Raw genomic sequence first — 13240 nt, forward strand, 5'->3', positions numbered from 1 at the left:
CTTGGTGAGGGACGGGAGCACTTTTGAAAAAAGTGGCACGGTCCTTCAGTGAGGGATGGGAGCACTTTTTCATTTTTAGGCTAGGATTCTCAATTTTGAAGTCAAACCTTTGTTCACCACGCCTTTAGAAGATTCTTCCCATCTCATACAACGTTGCCTTAGCATAATCTCGGAGGGAATTTGTTGTTTTCAAAAAAGTGGGGCGGTCCTTCAGTGAGGGACGGGAGCACTTTTGAGTCCATTGTATGAATTCTTGATCATATTAATCTTCAATTTACCCTCAAGGCGTAGAATATCACATTTCACACCATCTTGAGCCTTGGTAATAAAAATATCATTTCAAAATGCAAGGTAAATGGTCATATTTGGAAAAAGTGGCACGGTCCTTCAATGAGGGACGGGAGCACTTTTGAAAAAGTGGGACGGTCCTTAAGTGAGGGACGGGAGCACTTTTTCATTTTTAAGCCAATTCGTCCTTTGCTAGTCTTCCAAATTATCTTCAATGGATGAATCTTGCCCTCTTTCATTCATTTCAATCACGCAACTTGCCTTGCCTTTGCAAGAAAATTGTATTTTTAGAAAAGTGGGACGGTCCTTCAGTGAGGGATGGGAGCACTTTTGGAAAAGTGGGATGTTCCTTCAGTGAGGGACGGGAGCACTTTTGACATCTTGGCGTACCCCTTTGTTCTTTAAATCTCTCAATTGCATCCAAGGCATAAAACATCCTTCGTCCTTCCCATCCAAGTCAAGTTTTGCCATAAAATATCAAACAAATAGGAGAAACTTGAAAAAGTGGCACGGTCCTTCAGTGAGGGACGGGAGCACTTTTTGTCATTTGGGTTGATTTACTCTTTTGGGATCCTCTTAAATTATATTCAATGGACAAAACATGCTTCCCTTAACCTCTTCAAATCATAAAATCACCTTAACCTTGCAAAGATAGTGCAAATTTGAAAAAAGTGGCACGGTCCTTCAGTGAGGGACGGAAGCACTTTTGAAAAAGTGGGATGGTCCTTCGGTGAGGGACGGGAGCACTTTTCCTTCTACCTTCAAAATTCACCAATTTTGTGCCTTCAAAATCTTCAAAAGTATCAAGTCATGTCCAATTATCATTCCGGAAGACCCTACACAAAACAAAATAGAAAAGTCAGTGACAAATATGCATAAAATAACATTTGTGCTCTGGTCCCTTGGAGAGGGACGGGAGCACTTTCGTCCTTTCTGGCTAAAATATTCAAAATTTAGGTCTCCAATCATTTCACAAGGCATAATTAGGTCATCTTCAAGGCCAGGAATCAGTTATCTTGAAAAAGTGGCATGGTCCTTCAGTGAGGGACGGGAGCACTTTTTGTGTTTCAGGCATCATCTTGCCTCCAAAATTTGATCAAAATTTACCTAGGCAAAAATGTACAATTTCATCTTCAAAATGCTAACACTTAGACAAAATTTGAATTTTCCCTCAAAAAAACTCTGACTAGACCTAACCTGAGACATATCTAACTTCGTGACAGACTCATCTTATTTCAAAAATCTCAATCTTCGGGAGGATGCGTAATAACTTTCAAAATTAGACTGGATTCGGCTTAGAAAAATATCCAAAAGAAACCTCTAAGGTTTAGCCTTAGCCTAGACAACTCACTCACTCAAAACCCTAAAAGCAGAGAGAAGAACAGGCAAAACAAAAGCAAAAAGAGGGGGTCCCCATTTTAATGGGGCAATGTGTGAAATGGTCACAACACAACCTTACACTTAGACGGTACTGCACATGAGTGGTGGCATAATGGACTCATCACTCTCCAACATGATGAGATTACCACCTACCAGGAGTTCGCTGATTTGTTAGTAGAGAGGTTTGATAAGAAAGACCCTGAGTCATACTTCCGAGAGTTAGCACAGCTGAAACAAACAGGGAACTTGGAGGTGTATGTTTCAGAGTTTTTGAAGCTATCATGCATGGTAAATAACATGTCAAATCAGCGATTAGTAGTTTTGTTTATAGAGGGACTCATGGAGCCTTTGAGAGGCTGGGTAAAGGCATTTGATCCCCCAACACTTCTACTCGCCATTAAAAAGGCACGGAGTATGGATGTGACAGCCACTCAAAATAAATTTGGGACAAAAGAGTCAACATCTTTCAAAGATAATAGGAATTTCAGCAAAGGGAAAGAAAAATCAGACTTTAGAAATAACTACAAGCCAAAGCCAGCAGCCCCTCCCTTAGATCGTGAGACACTTAACGATTTAAGGCAAAAGAAACTCTGTTTTTATTGCAAAGGTCCATATGATGCCAACCATGACTATCCTTTGAGGCCTAAGGGCAGGGCAAACAGAGTAATGTGGGCATATTATGAGGATTTTGAATCTGATCATGAAGGTCATCCTGCTGGTTATGAGAATTTAGAGGCTGAAGATGACACACAGGAACCTCCGAGACTTGACAAAATGGATGCAGAAGGTGATGAGCACCTTAAGGAGGCACTTCTCATGAGTATTCAGCAGGAAGGGTCATTTAGAATGAGAGGAGTACTTGCTGGTCAGAAAGTTATTGCACTGCTGGAAACCGGAGCCACACATAACTTTATTGATGCCAGGTTGGTGGAGAAGAGAGGAATCCAAACAGAGGAGTTTGAGGGCATTCGTGTGAGGGTGGCAAATGGTTACACTTTAAAGTGTAATAGGATGATTACACAACTCCCATTACGTGTAAACAATTATGAATTCAAGACTGATTTCTATGTGGTTCAAATGGGAGACACAGATTTGGTCCTTGGAATGAAGTGGTTGCATGAACTAGGCAAGTTTACACTTGACTTGCAGGAGATGGAGATGTCTTTCACCATTGATGAGAAAACACGTGCTGAAAGCGACTAAAGACAGCAATTTCAGAATGATTACACTCAGGCGGATGGAGAGGCTTGTACGCCATGATCAGACTGAGTGGGCAGCAGAGTGTATGATCATGCCCATACAGCAGGATGCTCAAAAAGTTGAATATCATCCTGACATTCAGATACTGAGAACCAAACATAGCAAGGTTTTCAGTGACATACCATCAGGGAGGCCACCAGATAGGGGTTTTGAGCACATCATTAAGCTAGAGAAGGGAGCGAAGCCAGTGATGATTACTCCATATAGACATCCGAAGCGCCTGAAAGATGAAATAGAGAAAACCATACAGAAGCTTCTGGCCATGGGACATATTCGGCCTAGTAAGTCCCCCTTCGCTTCTTCAGTTGTTTTGGTGAAGAAGAAGGATGGCACATTGCGGATGTGTATTGATTACAGGGTCCTTAATAAGCGGACGATCAAAAACAGATATCCCATTCCGCGTATTGATGAGCTCATAGATGAATTACATGGGGCTTGTTATTTTTCAAAGATTGATTTGAGATCAGGCTATCACCAGATCAGTGTTCGTGAGCAGGATATTGAGAAGACTGCTTTTTGTTGTCATTATGGACATTTTAAGTTTGTGGTTATGCCATTTGGGCTAACCAATGCTCCTGCCACTTTCCAATCCACAATGAACAAAGTCTTCAGACATCAATTGAGGAAATCAGTATTGGTGTTCTTTGATGATATACTGGTTTACAGTCGTACTTGAGAGGAGCACCTCAGTCACTTAGATACAGTTTTGAGCATTCTGAGCAGGGAGTCCTTGTATGCCAAGGAATCCAAATGTGACCTTGGAATGACTGAGTTATTGTACTTGGGCCATATTATCAGTGCAAAGGGAGTGCGGATGGATCCCGACAAGATCTGTGCTATTGTAGATTGGCCTACTCCAGTGAACCTCACTCAATTGCGTGGGTTCTTGGGCCTATGTGGTTTCTACCGCCGTTTTGTTAACGGTTATTCGCGCCATGCGGCACCTTTGACAGACTTGATGAAAAAGGGTGCCTTCTTATGGACTCCTGAGGCCCAAGAGTGTTTTGAGAGGTTCAAGGAGCTCATGACTTCATGTCCAGTACTTGCTACACCTAACTTCTCGAAGTCATTTGAGTTACAATGTGATGCCTCTGGTGAGGGCATTGGGGCGGTGCTTATGCAGGACAAGCACCCTATTGCTTATGAGAGTAGGAAACTCCATGGACCTGAGAGAATTTACAGCATTTATGATAAGGAAATGTTGGCCATAATGCATGCACTGGCCAAGTTTAGACAGTACTTAGTGGGCAGCAAATTCTGCATTAAGATTGACCATAGACATTTCCTTGGGCAGCATGACTTAAATGACAGGCAACAAAAGTGGGTCAACAAACTTCAGGCATACAACTTTGATATTTCCTATATCAAAGGCACACAGAATGTAGTTGCAGATGCCTTGTCACGTCGTCCTCACCTGAATTCTATGGTCCAGATAGCAAAGGATTGGCGGCATATTATAGTGGCAGAGTACGCCAAAGATAGCTAGGCTGCAGGTGTGATAGAGGGGTCAGTAGTGGACAGCAAGTATACAGTTGTAAATGAATTGATCATTTACAAGGGGAGAGTGTACTTGATCCCAGGATCGGAGTTGAGGAGTATGGTACTGCGGTTTTGTCATGATGAACCGATAGCAGGACATCCCGGGTTTTTCAAAACCTACAGACAGGTTCGTGAGCGCTTCACGTGGAAAGGGCTCAAGGCGGATGTTCTACAGTATGTTAGAGAGTGCCCTGTTTGTCAGCAGAATAAACAAGAGCATACATACCCTGCTAGTTTACTTCAGCCACTTCCAATTCCTGACAGGAAGTGGGAATGTTTGTCTATGGATTTCATCACAGGGTTACCGAGAGCGCAGGGACGTGATTGCATTTTTGTAGTTGTGGATCGTTTGACGAAGCATGCTCACTTCTATCCGATCACCACCACTTATTCAGGCAGCAGAGTTATTCTTCAGAGAGGTATTCAGATTACATGGGTTGCCTCGGACTATTGTCAGTGATAGGGACACGCGGTTTTTGAGCCACTTTTGGCAGGAGCTTTTCAGACTTTGTGGGACCGATCTTACACCGAGCACCAGTTACCACCCTCAGACTGATGGCCAGACTGAGATAGTTAACAAATGGGTGGAGAGATACCTCAAGAACTATATTTCAGGGCAGCAAAAGGCATGGGTGAAGTGGATTTACCTCTGTGAGTACTGTTACAATACCACTCACCACATGTCCATTCAGATGACTCCATTTACAGCACTGTACAGGTATGAACCTCCCAGTTTCATTGACTTATTGCTGAGTGACAGTAGGGTGCCTAGTGCGGGAGACATGATACAGGAGAGTCAAGACATTGTAAAGACTCTTAAGGAAAATATAGCCAAGGCACAAAATCAGCAAAAACAATATGTTGATCAGAAGAGAACAGAGAGGTCATTTGAGGTACGAGACATGGTGTATTTGATGTTGCAGCTTTATCGACAGTCTACTCTCAGGAGGAGTGGAGCAGAGAAGCTCAAGCCTCAATATTATGGCCCTTTTAGAGTAACCAGGCGTATAGGTGAGGTGGCTTATGAGTTGGATTTACCGACAGATAGCAGAGTACAAAATGTGTTTCATGTGTCACGTCTCAAAAAGGCGTTGGGACACCGTATTGTTCCTTCCACGGTCTTACCACCCCTGGATGATGAGGGGAAGTTGATACTCGTACCTGAGGCTATCATTGAGTTCAGGGAGAGGAATTTCAGGAGACGAACTATCACAGAATACTTGGTGAAATGGAAGGATTTGCTGGTAGAGGATGCTACTTGGGAGAGAGGAGATTTTACAGCATCCGGAGTTGAGATTGCTTGAGGACAAGCAATTTTGGGAGGGGCGGACTGTGATGTCCCCTTCTAGTTGACATCTGTCCGCTGAGTAGATTAGCCTATCACTGACCCTCGTAGGCTGATGAGGTTGGGTAGAGGGTCCTCCAGAGTTTGATTCACCATCTTTAGAGCGAGCACTCCAGGTTTGGTTTTTGTTTGGGGTCTCCAGGACTCCGTTTGAGATACTTTCTATTTCTAGCAGTCCTGCTATTTATAGCCAGTGGGTTGGGCAAGGGCAGATTATGGTTTGGCAGTCTCCAATTCAGACGGCAGGCATTTCTAATAAATTCTTAGAGAGATATTAATATTTAATTATTTTAATTAAATATTAAATGGCGAACTTTAATGTTTTAAATGTTTTAAAAGTCACTTTAAGTTATAACTTAAGTAAGGGTCTATTTCTCATCAGATGGGGCCAGTTTTTATATTAAATGGAAAATGATTTATTTTTTTGACACTTCAATAGTCAAAAATAAAAAATAAAAGTTAAAACATCATTAAAGGCCAAATCGCACCTTTCTTTGGAATCGCGCCAACCCTAAATGGAGAAGATTAAAGAAGATTTTAGATCTTCTTTTCTTTATGCTAAGTTTTGGGATAATTTGCTTTGGAGCTCTGAGAGGAGTTTTGGCCTAGGGTTTCAGCAGAAGATTCTTCTGCAGTGATCAGAGGTATCGGTACAGGAAAACGTGGGATTCCTGTGCAACAACATCAGAGGTTGTGAAATATCAGTTGATCTTGCTCTTCCAGTTGGTTTCATTCAGGAGCCAAGTTTGTGCTTATTAATCAGAGAGGCGCCGCCTTTTCTCCAGTATTAGGCTACAGCAGCAAGAGGGAAACAGAGGCATCCATGAGAGATTGTTTATCAGTGGTTGTACGGCTGCCTGGAAAGTAGCGCCAAACACCAGAAGGGCTACGATTTTCATATTGGAGGAACCAAAACAATATAAAAGAATAGCAGAAGGGACGCCTTGCCTATGTCTCTCCATCAGGCTAACATGCAAGTGATTCGGGTCAATTGGGAATAAATTATGGCTTGCTGTCATAAAAACTGTGTATGACCAGCAATAAGGAAATAAGGGTTTTAACAGAATGTCCCGGTATTTATCAGTTCTTCTCTTGCTTTGTTTGTTTATGTATTGAGCATTAATAAATGATGAACAGATGTACTAAGGGTTTGATCAGTATTGTTGAGTTATAAATTGATTTCCCGCAAATACCCATAGTTGTTTTTTGTGCTTAAGTTTGTCAAAATTATATTTGTTGTTACAAATTTGCAAAGAACACACTTGAAACGCATCAGGTTCAGTTAAACGTCAGTTGTCTCAGTTGAGGACCTTGTAAGGTTCCTACGTACTGAAAGCCACAAAATTTATAAGCACCAACGAACTTGAATCTTTGACAATGCTGAGTTCTGACACATATATTCCTCAATCCTTCTGAGGCAAAATAAAATGAAACTACATACATGACACACAAAAAAGAAAACATGTATCTTCTTGAGAACAGTTATTGTAAATAGATAATGCCATCGAAAAGCTTCAAGACGAGAAACATGGGAGAATTTTTTCTGAAAAGAGCATGTTTCCAAATATAATAAGTTCTGGAAATGGGTTTCCCAGCTTGTTTGTATATTTTTTTTAACAGTTTAATCCAATTTTTCTTGTTTCATTTTCATGCATTTCTATCAAGGAGACACCTGTGTCAAGTGATTGACAGTCTGGATTGCACTATAATTAAATTCATTTCCTTCCATTTCTGATTCTTTGATTTTTCCTTCTTTTGAATATGTTTCCCTGTTGGAACCGTCTATTCCAAGTGTTTCCAAATCAGTATTTCGTTTTTGTTTTCCTGGACCATTTCTCTTTTTGTCATTTTCTAAATCCTTTTTCTTATTTTTCCATATGCTATAGTACATTTCCACGTTGCTACCCAGTTTCAGAAAATTCTAAAGTTGTGATTTCAGTAACAAGTTTAAAAACTTTTCCATTTCCCCATTTCTGGTAGCTTTATCCAAAAGCTTTGGTTGCAAATAGCTTTAACTATAGCTCTGGTAGCAAATTTGATCCACTTTTAACTTTCAAAGTTATATAGAACTCAGCTATCCCTGAATCCCAAGACAACATGAAACATCTCTTCTCAAACTTTCAAAATAGTAGAAAGGCAGGATGACAGATTAAAGTCATGATATTTCAACAGTCCATGTACATTGTAAATAATTAGATGCTTCTAGTAAAAATTATGTGAGAATTTTAGAATTGACATTTTAAATCACAGTCTGTGATCCATCCCACTGCAAGAAGAAAAATGAGATAGATTGCACAACTAAGCTATATGAAAAGAGGGATAGGAAGGAAAGAAGGAAAAACGAGAGTGCAAAGAGATAAAAACTCATACATTAAAAAGAGAGAGAAAGAGAGTAAAGAAATAATTAATAATTTTAGAAACTCAAATCAGAAGAGGTAGGCAAATGGAAATAATAAAAATAACAAATTAATAAAGACATGAACTAATGATACCCAAATTTCCAGTTATAAAAATCTAACAAAAATAATCAATGTTAAATAAATATAAGTTGAGTATTAAAATTTGAGATTTTCATCAATTAATTAGGATGATTTAGAGTAATAATATACAATATAACAGAATTCTATTAAGGGAAATAATAGATTATTATTACTATGATATAACTGAAAATTTGGGGATCATTACCTAATTTCCTTATTAATTTTATTTTTATTTTTATTTTTTTCTTTTCTTACCTTCTGATTTGAATTTCTAAAATTATACTAATTTATTTCTTTCCTCTCTTCTTTGTTTTAATGTTTAAGGTTTTTTCTCTCTCCATGGACTCTCATTTTCCACTCCCCTCCTTCCTTTGCCTCTTTGCATATAGCCTAGTTCTACAATCTATCTCATTTTTCCTCTTCCTGATGATGGATCACAGAATATGATCTGAAATGCCAATTCAAAAGTTCTCACACATTTTTTACAAGAAAGTGTTCTAATTAGAAAGACTGATGCAAGGCCCATGAGTCTTGCTAAAAATAACAAGAAACTAAAATCCATGCAACAATTCACATAAAGTACACAGAGAGAAAAGCATACTTTCATTATGCCTTGCTTTCTACGATTCTAGATATACAAATATCAATCAGGGTGGACTTCTTAATGGTCAAATAAAACAAGATATCCTATTAAATTGCATTGTTTCTCAAAATAAAACATGATTTTCCTCCAAAAGAAAATAAAAGAATTGATAAGAGATTGCCTCAAACCTAAACTTTTAGCTTGCAATCAATGTATCTGATTATGAAACTGAAATTCTAACTACTGTGAGAATGGAAGCATACTTGGTGTAAACCCAAGATATAAGTAATATGTTGATGTTTCTTTCTCCCTTTTGATAAAGCACTGCATTGCGGGGTCACGTGGACCAGGCTGCATGAGAAACATCAAATTGCAATAGCCCTTGTCAGAATGCTTTGATTTGTCTCCTCTGGGAAGATAAGGCAGTGGAAAAACTAAATTAACATGTGATTTCATCAAAAACATTAAGTGCTCTCAATCGACTGCTTTGCATCTTACAAGAGAAGGTGAAGTGAGTCATATATATCCAACCATAAGCATTAGTAGAATGTGCACCTTACTAGTCAACATGTTCAATGTCTAAGTTTCATGGTTGATGCATAGATAAGAAACCTTTGATAATGGAAGGCTGATATTAATTGGTCAATTACAAAACAAAAATTATAGTTTTTTAATCAACCTAAACAAATGGAAGTTCCTGATAAAGATGCAATGCATGATGTATGAATGCTCTAAAATCACTATAACATTATAGTATGTACACAATATCATTATAAATCTGAAATCTTAATCTCAATCAAGACTGTAACTCCTATGAAATAGGTCCTTGTAAGCCAACTCATTCCAGAAAGTTCAAATTCATATTCCACATTCATGTAAATCAAATCCACTCATATGTAAACAGTTTCCAATAAAGCTGCTACAGTCCTTACCCAACAACTATGACCTTCCCATTTACTATAATATGCTTTCAGAGAAATAATCCACTCATATTTTTACAGTTATAGTGAAGCTGCTCCAGAACTTAATACAATAACTATGACATACCAATTTATTATAATATGATTTCAGAAAAATACTGCAGCGTCTAAACAGAGGCTTATATTTGTAGTTAAACAGCAGAGAAATAGTGGAAGAAACACCCGCTATATACACTGCAGCACAAGCACGATATCAATGTAGTCTTATGCATATATGATCAGAATGGCAACAAAATATTCTATTTTATAAGTTGCTATCACTGTATGTTTTCATATAGACTGATATCAATTGGTTGTGTTATTGCCAACATCCTATATTCTAAAAATTTATGCCATCTATTTGTTCCACATTGTTTAATTGCCCAAGGCTTGAAAAAACACCACGACAAAGGAAAAACAGAACCTAGAACAAAAGACTGTCTTGAGAAAACAAAACAAAGAAGGATAAATATAACTTATAACAGAATATTATCAGTTAATCAAAATCAGATCATGAACTGCATGGTCAGATGAACACAGGGATCACAAGAAAACAACTTTAAAAGCAGAAAGCAACTACATGCAATTCACTTCAATGACAATGTAGATCTATTCTATATGCAACTAATGGTTAGCAAGAGTCTAGTTCCAATAAGCATGCATAATGCACAACGATTATAGGATAAAAACTCAAAAAAAAACGTTCACATAGGCCAATCGTGTATAGCAAGTATCAAGCAACCACCACTTCTGTGGAAAACCATTGCAAAGAGTCACAAGTCTTCAATAAAGATCATTATGAAAGATAAACTCAAACATCTCATTTTGCAACTACAGTTTAGGAAATCAACAATATTATTTATCAAGCAAATGGAATTTTTGCAGTGCATTATTTTCAGATATCAATTTTTGGGCTTAAGTACGTGTTGTATTTTGATACTCAAGTCATTCTTTGAATGTATTTCTTATGGGATTAATTCTTTAAAGAAGAGAAGCAATCTCTCGGGACCTTGAATCATCCACTTGACGCTGAATATATCACATGATGCTTAAAGGTATAGAACTGAATGTAGCAACTATCACATAACAACAACCGTGACAGATGGAATTTGCACCCTGTAATTGGGACTTACGGGGAGGTCCCTCCATCTCTTAACCATTACACATGATTCTAAATGAATATTTCACAAGGCACGACGCTAGCTGAAGGTTTTATACATGAGATAGCGGAAGGTTGGCAACTAGATAGTAATATTGGGGTAAGTGACCTCTTAAAAAGTCCCATTGCTTCACCCTTACCTAAATGCAATGAGTGCCAAGTGGAATGTTCACGGTTCAATGGGACTGATGATGTAGTTGAGTCACAACGAATCATGACATAGTTTTGTATACTGTAAAGAAACACCAGTTACATGAAAACATCATTTATGCCTTACCACTACTACCAGAGGCATCCACAATTGCGAATCAGGAAAAGCAAAAATAAAGACTTGATGTAAGAAGAAGAGATACCTGCTTAAGAGATGCCGGAAAAGTCAATTTTCCACACTGGTCAGGCCCTTTTACAATCTCCTTTGTAATCTCTCTCCAGCTCTTACAGACAGCAGCGCAGGCAACCACATTTTTCCGGCCAGGCCACACCCCCTCACTGGCCTCCACTCTCTGAATCATTTCTGTCAGCAATTCCGGCAACATATTAGACCATCTGTCGTGTTCCTCCTCCTCCTTCTCTGCCGTCACGCTCTGAATTTCATCCCTTACACTGTTCTGAGATCGCCCCCGGAGAACCCTGGCTTCAAAGCTTCTCTTGGAAAAGCTACCAAGCCCTCCCTGAATTATACTCTTCAAAGCCATCACAAATCCTTCAAAACCAAAATCAAGGCGGTCCCTCTTCCTGCTGCCGTCTAATGCGGCTTCATAACATAAGCCTTTTGCCGTAACTACTCTAAAACAGCCTGATCTGAAATAATTTTCCAAAAACAGGATCCAAAGAAAAAAGGCAAGAAAATCTCACTCTTTCTACAACAGATCGATCTCAAAGCATTTTACAGCCAAAAACGACACAAAACTTAGATCTCATAATTTCAAACAGAATGTCTAAAATTAATTTGACCCGTTATTAATGAGAAACTCCTTCAAAGCCTCCTCCGAATGGATAATTTGATTGCAAATAGCCTAACCAACATACGATATTTTCATTAATATATTTTTTTTTCATATACACCTTGCGGATGCCTCGCCCATAGAATTAATTTGCAGATATATTAGAGGGAGACTTCCACAGACTACCAGTAACCCTAATTATTTTTATCTATGTGAACACCGGCATAATCCGATTAGCCACATAAACATCGGCATAGAATACAATTCAACTCAATTTCAAAGAGGCAAATGAGAAAGGGAAAGATTCCTACTCGATTGAATACAAATTTTGGACTGTGTCGATCACATTAACCCTGGATTTTTACGTTGCAGAATTCGTCGTTTCGCCAGCCATGCCGCCCTTTCCCAAGGGCCCCATTCCCAATAAAAACTAAGGAATATCCTTTTCCTCTCTTATCACCCTCTTCACGACACCGCCATCCCTCCGTCTTTTGACGTGAATTTTTTTCTCTTCCTGTTCCACAATCTACTCGCCAGTTGCAACGTAACAGATTGTTTTTAATACGTTTTAACCCATCAATTAATTCTCCGCGTCCGAGGAATTTTTTTGTTTTCGAGTCAAATCCTAATCGATGCCTAGTGACGTACAACTTTTCAAGGCACTCCTCGTCATTTGACAATCTAATGCTACAGTAGGCCCCGGGTTCGACTCCGGGGACTTACGTGTGCATTTGACCTTAAAATATCATAATTTGTTCTCAATTTCCGAGCCCCATGATGGTCGAGGGATCGAACCCCGCCGGGTACGGCGGCTTTCAATAGTAAGACTTGGCTTCCACGTTCATTGACGGAAAAAATAACGAGGATGTAAGAATAAATAAATATAGTCTGTCAACGTCAAAGTCAGTGATGATGGTGTGGAGCTAAATAAATAGCATTAGCCTATTATAGATTTTGTTTTAAGTTGGTGGAAGGAATCACTCAAACAAGAAATTAGTTCAAGGGGTTATTTGAAAGGAGCTTAGGTACAATAGTTTTCTCCAAAATTAAAAAATTGCTTTTTTAACTTAAATTTTTATGTTTTTTTTTGTTTTGAGTTTTTTTTTTTTATAATGATAAGATATAAGTGATACAACTTTTTGTTGAATGTCATTATATAATTTGAATCTTGTTTGATTCTATTTGTATTCATTTTCAAGAATTGGTATAGATTCTTAATTTCCATCTTTTGTCCATGTTAGTAACTATTATTTATTGGATTGGTCTAGGTCAATTTCACAATTTGTTGAAATGTATCCAAAAC

General features: G+C 38.6%; 1 protein-coding gene across 2 annotated transcripts in view; it reads right to left on the bottom strand.

Moving 5' to 3' along the window:
* The window catches only part of LOC131071200 (tubby-like F-box protein 1), a 38689-nt gene extending 26110 nt beyond the window's left edge, over positions 1 to 12579 (bottom strand). Inside the window, exons 1-2 of one of the 2 annotated variants that reach the window (XM_058006928.2) lie at positions 11347 to 12579; positions 9139 to 9226 (exon numbers count right to left, since the gene is read on the bottom strand). In XM_058006928.2, coding sequence (XP_057862911.2) covers positions 9139 to 9226; positions 11347 to 11688 — 430 coding nt within the window. In that variant the 5' untranslated portion in view covers positions 11689 to 12579. The remainder of the gene's footprint in view (positions 1 to 9138; positions 9227 to 11346) is intronic. The other variant, XM_058006929.2, reaches the window with a different exon arrangement.
* Positions 12580 to 13240: the final 661 nt, after the last annotated feature.

Source organism: Cryptomeria japonica, chromosome 7 (genome assembly GCF_030272615.1).
Source record: "Cryptomeria japonica chromosome 7, Sugi_1.0, whole genome shotgun sequence".
Classification (NCBI taxonomy): domain Eukaryota; kingdom Viridiplantae; phylum Streptophyta; class Pinopsida; order Cupressales; family Cupressaceae; genus Cryptomeria; species Cryptomeria japonica.